General features: G+C 35.3%; 2 protein-coding genes across 12 annotated transcripts in view; both read right to left on the reverse strand.

Moving 5' to 3' along the window:
* Positions 1-333: 333 nt before the first annotated feature.
* LOC110102918 (protein IQ-DOMAIN 14) lies at positions 334-5,410 on the reverse strand. 6 transcript variants are annotated; one of them, XM_020831434.2, is made up of 8 exons: positions 5,219-5,410; positions 5,073-5,120; positions 4,767-5,002; positions 4,581-4,661; positions 4,217-4,501; positions 2,985-3,224; positions 1,198-1,320; positions 334-1,115 (listed from the first exon to the last, which is right to left on the reverse strand). In XM_020831434.2, exons 4-8 carry the CDS (start codon positions 4,653-4,655, stop codon positions 546-548), a joined length of 1,293 nt encoding a protein of 430 aa, XP_020687093.1. In that variant the 5' UTR covers positions 4,656-4,661; positions 4,767-5,002; positions 5,073-5,120; positions 5,219-5,410; the 3' UTR covers positions 334-545. The 6 variants fall into 6 exon arrangements, with proteins under 6 accessions (XP_020687093.1, XP_028556476.1, XP_020687092.1 ...); XM_028700643.1 differs by having other exon boundaries at positions 4,851-5,002; positions 5,253-5,409; XM_020831433.2 differs by having other exon boundaries at positions 4,851-5,002; positions 5,219-5,409.
* Positions 5,411-7,717: 2,307 nt separating this feature from the next.
* LOC110102922 (probable inactive purple acid phosphatase 16) overlaps positions 7,718-13,065 on the reverse strand; it is a 16,144-nt gene continuing 10,796 nt past the window's right edge. For all 6 annotated transcript variants that reach the window (XM_028700647.1, XM_028700645.1, XM_020831442.2 and 3 more), the window contains exon 6: positions 7,718-8,094. In XM_028700647.1, the coding sequence (XP_028556480.1) occupies positions 7,882-8,094 (213 nt within the window). In that variant the 3' untranslated portion in view covers positions 7,718-7,881. The remainder of the gene's footprint in view (positions 8,095-13,065) is intronic.

A 13,065-nucleotide genomic window follows, 5' to 3' on the forward strand; every position in this document is an offset into this window, starting at 1 on the left:
AAATTTAAAGAAGTATAAAGCTAAAATTTAAGCATCATTTTGCCATTATTTCCAAATCAGAAATGCACATCCAAATAATATATTTATAAGCACAATATACAATTTAAAAAAAAAAGTTTTGTAATGGGTAGTTCAAAACAATAAAAAGGTTATCATTTGTCATTATTCAAAATGCATTAATTAGATGAGTATATAAAACTAATATCATAGAATTAGGAAGAAAAAACGGATAGAATTAAGATATGATGGACATAAGTTCAAAATATTTTGAAAAAAAAATACAGGACAGAATGAAGATGAAAATTTATGGAGCCTACATCCGAATAGTTGGGATAAATCTAATGATGATTCTATAGTTGGACTTGGATGTCTTTAATCTCCTAAAAAGATTTCAAAGATCTGGCTTTCTGGAAGAAACAATACAGGCCTGAACACAAAAGCATAAGCTATTGAACTCACAAAGCAAATGGAGACTGAAGAAATGTTGATATAACAATACAGCAACAAGCAAAATACTTATATGTTGCAATCAACAACATCAAACTTCACCTAAAAGGACTACTTTTCTCCCAGCTTACCAAGGACCTTTCAGAGTCAATACTAAAGTGTTTTGCAGGGCCTGAATTGCCTCTCAACCTTGGTGATCTTTGATGATTCAAAGGAGTCTTTACAAATGGCAAGGGTGAAAGAAGTTTGTCTTTGTTGAGACTGCAATGATCAGATGAATTCAATGTTCCTTGTCGCTGTTTCGGTGTGCTTGCTGATCTGAACTTAGCCTTTGTTGAAGCTGTGGATGCCATGTAGCTTGGAAAATAAGGTGAGCTTGAGAAAAAATCATCATCCTTTGATTGGGCTCGCTCGGATCGGTTAAAAGATCTCCTTGCCTGATACACGATCTCAAAATCTTCAGCTTTTCCTTTATGCTCAGATGGTGATTCTGAAGCAAGAAGCTGTTGATTTCGGGCAATTCGGTCTCGGCATTGTAATGGTGAAACCTCATGGATGTCCTTATCTTGAGGTTGGGAGTCAAGCCAGCTCCAGTTTGCATGACGAGTGTTGGTGTTTAACTCATGATCCGATATAGGTGTTGTTGGATTTGCAAAATGTCTCCTCTCCTGATGAAGAGTTAGGAATGCATCAGTGATGAACAAATTAAATTATGCAAATTTTATGCAAATTTGATGAAAAGTTGCTTACTTGATATGTAGATGCATAGTCCATGGCTCTCTCTCGCTTGAAGGCAGCTTCTTGACGTTTTCTTAGAAGAGAAATGATTTCGTCCTTTGACAAGATGCTGCCATTCCACATTCTGTCACTATGCTGAAGAAATAGATTGAAATATTTTGTTTAATCTTGAAATGACTTCAAATTGTTATTAATAGGTTAACTGAGAGAAAGCAATGCGTAACTAATTGTATTGCGCTGTTGAGGACTAGGAATTTGGAGCAGTTCTGGGTAGGCCAGAACTGACTGCTGAAAACAATGTCAAGTACTCAAAAGAAACAAAATCACAAAGAAAAAATGGAGGATATATAGATTTTATGTGATTCTTTCAAATATTAGAATGCTGAAGTAGACATAATAGAGTAGAAATTATTATATGCCCATAAAATATACCATTATTTCATAGAATTTTAGTTTCATGTAACAGGGAAAGAATCTATAGTAGGGATGAGCATTCTTAGTTGGGAAATAGATGAGCCTAATTTAATCATCAAGAGTGAAAAAATTAGAAATTAGAGAAGAAGACCAACGTATAGGTTTATCTAAGTGATAGCTACATTTTAGTACTATGATATGATTGTAGAGAATAACAACCCTATTTTCTCTTTTACAAACATAAGAAGATTCTCCTCTCTATACAAGTTTGTTATGTGTGGAATTTGAATGTGTTGATCAATCTGATTATTCTATTGTCTCAGACTTTAAAGTTTGTCGTGTTCACTGGGGGGTGCGGGGAGAAGAGCACCTGAATTATATTTTTTTTTCGTACAAAGACTCGGCGCAGCATACTCGAGCGCCTCGGCGCTATATTCCCGAGCACCCCAGTGCAAAACAATAGAGAGCAGAGCACCACAATGATATATATATGGCGCTTCAGCGGTGCAAGGCGTAGGCTTCAGTGCCGTAGCACTGCGAGATGGACTTGACAGTTTTCTTTCTCATTTTTCTAAGGGGTTGCATCCCTTGGGGTTATTTTACTTGGCTTTCTCTTGCATTTTGTGTGTGTAGACATTGAAAACGGTGCATGTGAGAAGAGAAGCAAGGAGAGACTGAGAGAGAAGAGAGATCTATACTTATTTCTCCCAATTTTCATAGTGGATTTCTTGGTGTGGCTCCGTGGTTTTTCCCCTAGTTTGGGTTTTTCCACATTAAATTCTAGTGCCTTTTACTTTTACGCTGCTTTTACTTTCTTGTTTGTTTCGTCATTGTGGTGTTTACTCCTCATCTACCCAACAAAGCTCAACCTACGATTAAATCTGTTTACATTTTGAACTTGTTAGGGTCAATATCATTATCTAATACCAGCTCATACTAATGAAATTGACCTAAAAAGTTCAAAGTATGTATAGAAAACTTCCCCCCATTAATTTCAATCTAAAGAAATGACAAAGGTGATGGTAAGACTATATTAGTTCAAATTTCAATAGTTACAAGACTAAATTAAACACCTTAGGAAATTTAGGGCTAAAATGAACACATCTAAAAATTCTAAAGGCCATTTCTATCATTTACTCATACTAACTAGATTTCCATCATTGTGACCTCAAAGTCACAAATTAGAATCATGTAAACAACTCTATAAAATGCTGAGTAATCCTTTCTACCTCTTTTATCAAACCTTTAGCAGGCTGAGAGCCTCATGCTCTATGTATGTCAAACAATAGATATAGCCTAGCAATATAAGATTGTATGTTTCTACCCAAAAAAATAAACAAATGAACAAAAGATGATGAGAACAAGATTTTGATCTCTCTACTTACTTGAGCCTGTGTATGAACGGTTAGTCTATCTTTCAACGCTTTCAGATGAAAAACATCTTTATCTTCATTTGACTGATTATGGGCAGCTGTTTTCATTCGATTTGCACAAGCTTGTGATTGTATCTTCATAAGGGACTTCAGACCTTTTAGAGTAATATTTGTTTGGCGCCTCACAGCTTGTCCGCGAATTAGTGCTTGAAGCTTAACCAGACCTTTCAGAGCTCTCAATGCTCTCCTTGCCTAAATTGTGACACAACATGCCAAGAAATGCCCATAAGATTGAGTATAGTACTAATCTCATAGTTGAGTGTTTATATTATGAACCAATTTATGGACTATTTATGGGGGTCGTTTTAATCCCAAACTATCTAATGTGTCCAATTCAATCACTTGACTCATCAGATTGACTTGTCAAATCTGATTTAAAATAATCAAACAGTTAGACTATTCTGAATCATATTTGAAAATTCAATGGTATGTTCAGAAAGGTAAATTAAGGCTTCGTTTGGGATGACTTTTTTTCCGCTTCTTGAAGCAGCTTTCTAGTTTAAAAATTAAAAATTTTGAACTAAAAAGTTGTTTTAAGAAGCAGTGAGAAAGCCTTCCCAAACGAAGACAAGGCTTCGTTTGGGATGGCTTTCTTCCTGCTTGTTGAAGCAATTTTCTAGTTTAAAAATTAAAATTTTTGAACTAAAAAGCTACTTTAAGATGCAATGAAAAAGTCGTCTCAAATGAAGACTAAATAATAAAAAAAAAACACATTTGTATACTGCTAACATGCAGTGAACTTGATAATAATTTGTACATCAATTAAATTCATACTGTTTGTTTAAAATTATGTACTGTAACGTTTAGGAAATCAATACTGAAATCAGTCTACTTGGAGAAATTATTTTGTCAGTTCAGCTCAGGATTCACATGCGAGCTGATCTGTATTACTCTGTATTTTTATGGATTGAATATGTATTGTAGCATTTGCACAGAATAATACATAATTGAACATATTAAATTAAGGACTGCTCAGAAAGCCATCTTGAGCTGCACTCTTCTAATAATTTCTCCTCTTCTTAAGACAATCAATAACAAAGTTGATTATGAAATGAAGAAAAAGTCTTATGTGGTCTTCTAAAAATATTCTCCAGAAAGCAATTTGTTCTTTTTTCAAGATAATAAACCTTAGAAAACTTTTATGTTAATAAAATTAAGAAAAAAAAAATGAACTTAGATCTTACAAGATAACCCCGAAAAGCTGTTTGTATCTTTGTTGCTGCAATTTCCTGTGTTCTCTGATAAGACAAGGAATTCCCAGTAAGGCGAACGACTTGAGCAGCAGCCTGAGCAGCAGCAACAGCAGCCTCGGCCGCCGCCGCAGTGGCAATAGCAACTGCAACTGCATGCATGGTTTGCTCTTGCTCAGCCTCTCTTAATGATTTCAATCTCAGCAGCGATGGCGGCGGCAAAGCAGGAGAGAATTTCGATTTCAATCTTCCAAAAAGCCATCTTCTCCTCCTATCCTTCTGCAAGATAAGAACAAGTGGTTTGTTTCATAATTTCATTTCCTCTGAATTTTGCTTAGAATTTGAATATTGCAGTTACCTTCTCTTGTTTCGATTGAGTCTCTGAGGTAAAAAAATTCTTTAGTCTATCAAGCCAATTCTTTCTCTTTGCCATGGGAGTCTGTTCTCACAAGGAACTGTGAAATTTAGTTTTGATTTTCATACATGAACAAAAAACAAAATCTATTAACCAAATCCGAACAAAAGTGAAAGCTTGAAATCATACTCATAAAACTATAAAACAGAACTAAAATAACATTAAAATCCTCATATTCTCTTCAGAGATTCTTCAGAAACAGTGATTACTAACCAAAGGCTTTCATCAAGAGAAAAAGGAGTCATGTCTTCATCCCTCTCTCTGTGTTAACTCATATCTTTTTATCCAATGGAGAACGCTCAAAGCCTCAAAAGGTTAGGAAAGTAGCTTTCTAGAGAGAGGAAATACTTCTTTCTTTATGATGACTACCAAAAAGGAAATCATTATTATAAAAAAAAAAATTTTTTAAGTAAACCAATGTGGACAAAGTTGTACCAAATGGAACTTATCAGGAATTCTGACAACTGGGTTTGATCTGTCATACTGCAAAGAAGCAGGATGCAACCAATAGAAATACCATTCAAGATTCTTTTTAAATTGTTTTTGTTCTTTTTAGTGAATCTGGTAAGCAGAAAAAATACCCGTGAATCTGGCGAGTAGAAATATATCCGTTACCTCTGAACTGTGAGCAGTTGTTTGTAATATGTTGAGAACACAAAGTTACAGCTTGATTTTCAAGTTGGATGAATCGATCTACAGAACTCTTTTTCTGCAATCAGAGAGATCAAAAGAGATCAAGGGAAGAAAGAGATTAGGATTTTGTTCGCACCTAAGAATTAGAGTTTATACGACCAACCAATCTCTTTCATAGACAAGATTTAACTCAAGCAGGAGTTAGTAAAACTTTGTCATATAACTATTAAGGCTTTGTTTGGGGACTAATTATTTTGTGCGGGCGTCGAATGTCGTCTCAAGACCAACCAGAATGTGCCACATCACTGCTTTGCTCGGTACCATGGCTTGTTACTGCTTGGTACTGCTGACATGACTGCACTCGATTCGACTCCGGACATAGAGCTGCGTCAGGCCTCCGCACAAAATAATTTCTCTTGTTTGGAACAACTTCGGATCACTTTTTTTTATTATTTTAAAGAAATTTTTATACTAAAAAGTGTGGGCTCCGAAAATTCCATTTTTAGTGTGATCCCGGCCTCTCCGCGCCATCTGTCTATTTTTTCTTTTGAGTGTATGTGACGATGGAGGCAGAGAGTTTTAACGAGATTTGGTTCCAGGGGAATTTTGAGAATGCATATTGGGTTTTAGATAAGACACTACCCAGAGATTTCGCCCTCATTTTGTGAGGAATTTTTTATCTGAGTTCTGATTTCTTATAAGCGCAAGCCCCTATAGTTAATTATCGGTTTCTGACAGTTAGAGGTCAAAAAAAAGTTGCTATAAAAATAATAAGAAAAGTGTCCCAAATGAAACCTAAATCTGATTAAATCTTGTGAATTATTCGTACAGATAAAATCAAACATATTACGAACAACCCTTTAGCTATATATGTAATATAAAAATTTATACCGTTAATTTTTTCTAGAACTTAAGCAGCTCATCTTGATCGGTTTGTTGGGAGCTAGCTGTAGCTATCAACCAAGAAGTTTTGGATTCGAGTGTTACGTACACGATGTATTTACGAATTTGTCTTAATTGGACAAAATACCAAAAAATGAATAATTTTCATGCTATTTTGGACAAACTCAATTGGACCATTCAAAGTTACTCTTATTAAAAAAAAAAAAAAATCACGGGCGGATCAGATTAAAAGTGAACGTTGATGAAAGTGATGTATCAGTGAATGAAATAATCTAAGTATGGAACATAGAAAAATCTCCATCAAATGATTCAAAAGCTGTGCCATAAAGTCTGACCATTGATATAGAAGATGCGTTGAAAGGAGAAGCATTGTGCCGACAGAAGCATGTGCCCCCACGGTAAAGGAGAAGGCAGCCCATTTTGAAAAACTTGTAAAATTTTAAGGTATATTTGTAAATTTTCATGATGCTTTTTAGTCGATAAGCTTTGGTGATGGGAGAGTTTGGGGACATTTTTTTATGGCTTTAATTTGCAAATAATTGTTTAAATTGTTATATTTTTACCCTTTTGTAATTCTTTGAAAAATTTGAGTGAATTTTATGCAAATCTCAAATTGATGAGTTTTATTAATGTAGCCAAAATTCTCAATCATGATACTAAGATGAATAATATTATATTATTATGTTTCAATAGTGGATTTTAAATTGTTGTCAATCAAATGAGAAAATTTTATAAATTTTAATTTTTCAAAATACATTTTCTAACTGCAAATAATCAAATGAGCCCTCAACAATTCTTCATTTTCAGGTTTTCTTACTTTTCAAAAATTATATTAATAAAAAAAGCCCATTTCAAATTTATACAGCTTTTTTTTTTCATTTTTTTAAAAGAAAATATGGCATCTCCTGCAACATCCCTAAAGAAAGTGACATTCTAAGATGCTTTTTAAAATAATTTTTTAGTATAAAATTTTTAATTTTTATACTAAAAAATTACTTTAAGAAAGAACAAGAAAGCTGTTACAAACAAAGCCTATGACTTGATTTGATAAAAATTTTTTACTACTTTATAAAATTATTGTGAAAAAAATTAACTTTTTAAAATTGTCATATAAAATAACTTCCTACTATAAAAATTTTTTGAATGCAATGAAAAATAGTGGCTTTATATAAATTGTGATTGCAGCCTCAAAAAATAAATAGTAAAAAAACAGTCACAAACGAAGCCTAAGGGCATCTCCAACGGAAAAATATATTTCTTTACTTCAAAATACCATATCAAATAATAATTCGTCTCCAATCGAACATCAATTCTAACATTAAAAAAAATATATTCTATGTATATTTTTACTCATCTCTTTTAAAAAAAAAAAAAATAGATCACTGAATAGTGTGACGCCAATGGCGTTGCACTATTCACAGTCAAGATAAAACACAAAAACACATTTACATTTGTCATTCAGGTGGGCGCTCACCGGAGCTGCAAATAAACGAATGACGTTCGATTAGAAATACCCTAAGATAATTAAAAAAAAAAAAACAATAGGCAGTTTCAGACTCTTTAAATCAAATGATTCTCATCCAAATAAATAATTAATCCCTGTGGCTCATTTGATTGTTTCAAGTTCAAAATATATACATAGAATCAAATGAGCCCCTGAGGCACTGTTAACCTCTCATGTGCTCAAAGATAAGATGAGAAGAGCAACTCAGGAAGAGAGTTTAACGTAGCTGTGCTTGCTACCATCTTCCATACTAATCCAAGAATTCAGAGAGAAGGGATCTTCAGTCATCTCAAGGATTCTTGAACCACGTGGCCATGTCCCATAGCCACCATAGCCACTGTGACGAGCAAAGCAGAGCCAGAGCTTCTCATATGGACAGCACCAATCCAGCCCATGATTGTGCCCTACAAAGACTGCCTGCATATCATGTCATTAACATCCAACTTTCAGATCAAAACTATTTATAATGATGCATTTTATAAGGCAAAATGGGGAAATTATTCCGTGCGGAGACCGGATGGTAAAGAACCGTCCGGATGTGAGTATATACAGAGTATAATTTTTTACATAGTTTGATTTTTTTTATACACAGTGTGCACAAGTACTGTGTACACTTACATCGGACGGTTCTTTATCGTCCGGACTCCCCACGGAATAATTTCCCAGCAAAATGAGCATAGATTGCTTGAAATGCTACATTATCAGAACAGAGATGAGGATTTATAACTTGTACTGTTCATATTTTAGAATATATACAATAATTTTTACAAGTATGAAGTATGAAGCATGAACCTCACCAAGTAGAACATAATAGAGATGGTTCTTGTTTTTGTTCAACTCGTCCAAGAAATGAGCTGAAAATTCTTGTTCAAATTCAGCTTGTTTACTTAATAAGCCAAAAATAAATAATTATCGAGCTGAATAAGAGCTGGCTGCTTACAGACAACCAACCCCTTTTTGACGAAATTATTATGTGCAGTCACTGGATGCCGTCTGGAGACCAATCAGGACGCGTCATGTCACAAATTTATTGTGTATTGTTACTGTGTAATGTTGTGCATCGAGTAACATGGTGTTTTCTGATTAGCCTCCAGACAGTCCAATAATTACACGTAATAACTTCTCCTTTTTTGACACCCCTAGACATGCTAGAATAGCAGGTAGCACAATTATTTTTTTTGGAAGTAATCAAGTAAATCATCACAGGATCAGTTGATGCTTCACACCATGACTTCAGCAAACCTAGAGTTTTCTCCTTTTGCAGTATAAGACAGGCAATGTTAGATGCCAAATAATATAAATATAATATATTATATATATATATATATATAATATAATATATAATAATGAGAACATGATGATGTCATTTATCAGAGATACAGAGGGCAGAGGCCAAAGGACTTCACAAGCTTGAACTTTTTATGACACTAGCACATGGATTGGATGAGTCCAGAACCAAAATCAAGTGATCATCATTGGCAATTTTGCAAAATATTTGTACTTACCCACAATTACTTAGCTTGGTTGGTGGGCGAGTACAGTTAGAAACTCCCAACCCGTGCTCGATTCCCCTTGAGCGGCAGCGCCTCTTAAGTGGGACCCAATCAAGTGCGGGCCAGGAGGTTTTTGGGGTGGATGTCTCTTCTAGGTCAGCCGAGGATTAGTCATGCCGCCAAGCACCCTTTCGGAGGTGGCAGCGGGTGGATACCCCATTCAAAAACAAAATTATACTTGTCTGCAATTAGGAAGATATTTCCCTTGCATGATTTTACAGAAAAGAAATCGGTATCAAGATGCAAAATCTTTGAATTTGCTTTGATTTAAGATAAGAATAGTATGAGCCATTCGCACTACACTAATGACTAATCTCAATATAAATTTAATAAATTTGAAATCCAACCTTCTGATTAGGATATCTTGAACTAGAAGAATCTGCTTAATGATGCCCAACCTAACAATTCATACTGGCTATTAATACAGAAAGGTGGTGATGGGGTCCTACTTGAAAAGTTTGTAAATGAATCCACCTAAAATGGTGGGGTTCCTTACAGGACTATGGCTAGAAGCTTTGATAGAATCTGTAGGCCCATGTGAATTCTGCTTTCGAGGGTAGGGAGTTCAAGAGATGTGCGTTTAAATCCAGCCTGTTTTATGAATAGAGAATGCTTACAAATTTTTTTTTTATGAAGGTACGGATCTTATCAAGTAATATCACAAATTTTCAGAAAAAATTTTAAAAAAAAATACTGAATTTAAAATCAGTGTTAATTAGCTATATAAAAGCATTTTGCAGTCTAATTATTTGGATAAGATTTTCTGGTTTCAATGGTTTATAGATTTCGACAACTCAACCATCTCAGGGTCAGAGGTAGATCTAGAGTAGTGTTTATCCAGACTAAGATCCAGTAAATTTCTCATGAAGTTTTGCTCCAGAAACAAAAGTTCTCTTGATTAATATATAAACAAACGCAGAATATTCAGAGTAGTTGCCATGATCTAAAGGCCCTAAGATTGTAGGATTTCAGACTTTGGCTAGACTGACAAAAGCCTGTGTAATCCTACTTGGCTGGGAATTTCAACAAAAGTGAAGTATTTTGCCACTGAAATTGTCTCAAGGTAGATGATAGCCATTTAGATGTAAAGGCCACAGAACTTCTTTTATAAATATGATAGCCTAGCGTGTCTTCTTTCTAGATTTAACTTCCTCAGTAAATTAAGATACGCACCATAAATTAACTCAGATATTTTTTTTCTAAAAGACATTAGATTTGCCAAAAAAGAATTTTGGATGTTCAAAGAAAAAAACTAGCAAATTAATGAGGATAAATACTAGAAGAAGAATAGACAAGGCATCTTGCAATGAAACAAAATGTAAAAAAGAAAGGTAAAAAAAAATTGACGAATATAGGAGCTATTTGTGGGCTCTGAAAATTTACGCCCCGGCCCCTCCGCATCCCTTTTTTTTTCAAGTTGTCGAGGAGAATTTTAACGAGTAGCTTCCAAAGTAAATTTGGAACGCATATTGGGTTTTGAATAAGATATTACCCAGAGATTTCTCTCTCATTTTGCGAGAACTTTATTATCTGAGTTAAAGTTTTCCATAGGCACAAGCTCCTATAGTTAATTACCCCTCCCGATAGCGAGAGAGAACTTTCGATTAAGGCTCGTCGTCAAACAGATACGTAGTATCCGGTGTATAGTAGCAGCATGATTTGGTATATAAAATTTAATATTTAAAATTAGAAATTCACCACCCCGTACTGAAAGCGGATTGTGGAGGGGAATGGTGATAGACCTGATAAAAATTCCATGTTTCTGTCATCTCGGGTCATCATGATCCCTGACTACTTAGTCAGAGGAGGTAGTCGACCCAACCTGATAGAAGGATAATTGTTGACAACCATAGGTTGTTTCGTCCAAAGGTACCTTATAAACCTGTGGTGAATATTTGTCTAAGGGAATAAATTTGAATCCACCTTAGCTAACAAAGCGCTTTGTGCCCTAGCGATCATATGATTTATTACTCAAGGATTTGAAGTTATTGGGGAACATACGAGCTCTAGCCATGATCGTAATTTAATGGTTTCATTTGGTGACAAAACTACCAGGTTAGAGGGTCTCGGTCATAACCGTTTACCTGTGGTACCATTTGACAACAAAATCACTGGTTAGAGGACACGTGCCACATTCTTACTGACAAAAGATGGGTTGAGGATGAATCCTAATGATATCCTCGACCAGACATTTATTCTTTGTGAGCTGAAGTAATTTTCAATTTTGTCCACCTTGACAAATTATTGTAGATGGTGGATAGGTATTCTGCTTTAAGTATTTAGATGTTTTATTTGAATTTTAAATATTTACATCATTCATGAATACATTAAACACACTTGAATGTATTTTATAAGAATTTGTAGGCATTCTGCATGTTTGGGATCCCATTCGATTGAAATTTTCTGTCAACACATCCATCATCAGGATACTTATGGGCAAATTTTATTTTGTTGGTCGAACCTTGTCGACTCTACCTACTTGACAAAAAAAAATTGGGATCATTGTCGGCTTTATGCTTTTATTAGTGATTTTTTTTTTGAAATAGGCATTGAAGGCCTAATATGAACATATAAAATAAAATCTCGATCAACGCAACGATCGTATATTTGTTTGATGGTTCGAACATTGTTTGACTCATATCTATTCATATAGAATGATCGGGCTCAAACTTAAGTTTATTTGTTGATCAGCGCAGCTGTTGACCTGCATGCTATAACCAAAGGAAACAAAAAAAGGAAGCTAAAAAATCATACCTTGCTCGACGGATCCGCAAAACCTGCCGAACTCCCCTGCCGTTCGATGCCATATGTGTCGTATCCCGAAAATCATGCAGAAATCCTGCTCAAATTCTGCGATCCGTAGCTCCGCTCGCGTCGTTAAATACCCGACTCAAATGAAGCCTTCGGGTGTTACTTCCTCTCTCACGAACAAAGTCCTCAAGCTCCCGTCTTCGGATCTCCCCCACAGCCCGTCGTTACTCCAGTCCTCCTCTCACCGAACCTCCCTCTTCCCTAAGCCTCGTCCGACTCCAACAACCTGCATCTCTTTGCTTCTCCGATCCAGAGAGAAAGCAGTGAGAAAGAGAGAGAGAGAGAGAGAGAGAGAGAGAGAGAGAGCTCCTTATCTGAAGATCGTCGCCCTTCTCTTCTCCGAACCGAAGCCGGTCCAACGACAGCCCTCGATAAAGCCTTCCCATCCCGTCTCCTTCCTCCTATCTCCGGCCAAAACCCACGACCCGAAGCCTCCTTTGGCGACGCCCCTTTTCTGTCGAGTTTGAAGTCACAACATTTTGATCGGAGTGAGAACGAGAGCTCACTGTATGAAGGTAACTTCCTCCCCCTTGTGCATTTCTTCGGCCTGTCTTGGCCGAACTAGAGAGAAAAGGGGGGGAGGGATTTTATTTATTATTATTATTATTTATTTTAAATTATAATTAATTAGTTTAAATTATGAATTAATATTAATTAATTAAATTTAATTACAATTAATTATATTAATTATAATTAATATTTAATTAATCATAATTAACTAAAGTTAATTATGTTTAATTGATTTTAATTATGATTATTAATCAATTAATTATGAATTAATTTTATAGCAAAATACATTCATCCTCTGCAACAGTTTGCCGAAGTGGACAAATCTGAAAATTACTTTAGCTCACAAAGAGCTAATGTCTGGTCGAAAATGTCACTAGGATTCATTCTCAAACAATCTCCTTCTAGTAAGGACGTGGTACGTGTCCTCTAACCATCGATTTTGCTGTCAAATGGCAATGTGGATAAACGGTTATGACCCGGGGCCCTCTGAACCGAGTGGTTTTGCAGCCAAATG

The sequence above is a fragment of the Dendrobium catenatum genome, unplaced genomic scaffold, assembly GCF_001605985.2.
Source record: "Dendrobium catenatum unplaced genomic scaffold, ASM160598v2 fragScaff_scaffold_1567, whole genome shotgun sequence".
NCBI classification, from domain to species: domain Eukaryota; kingdom Viridiplantae; phylum Streptophyta; class Magnoliopsida; order Asparagales; family Orchidaceae; genus Dendrobium; species Dendrobium catenatum.

What these genes read in the sequence shown, in the direction of transcription:
- LOC110102918 (XM_020831434.2), bottom strand. Translation starts at nt 4,655, where the DNA reads ATGGCAAAGAGAAAGAATTGGCTTGATAGACTAAAGAATTTTTTTACC. An exon ending in CCGTTCATACACAGGCTCAA is followed by an intron (nt 1,321 to 2,984) that starts GTAAGTAGAGAG and finishes CTATTTCTTCAG; the next exon opens with CATAGTGACAGAATGTGGAA. An exon ending in ACTATGCATCTACATATCAA is followed by an intron (nt 1,116 to 1,197) that starts GTAAGCAACTTT and finishes ACTCTTCATCAG; the next exon opens with GAGAGGAGACATTTTGCAAA.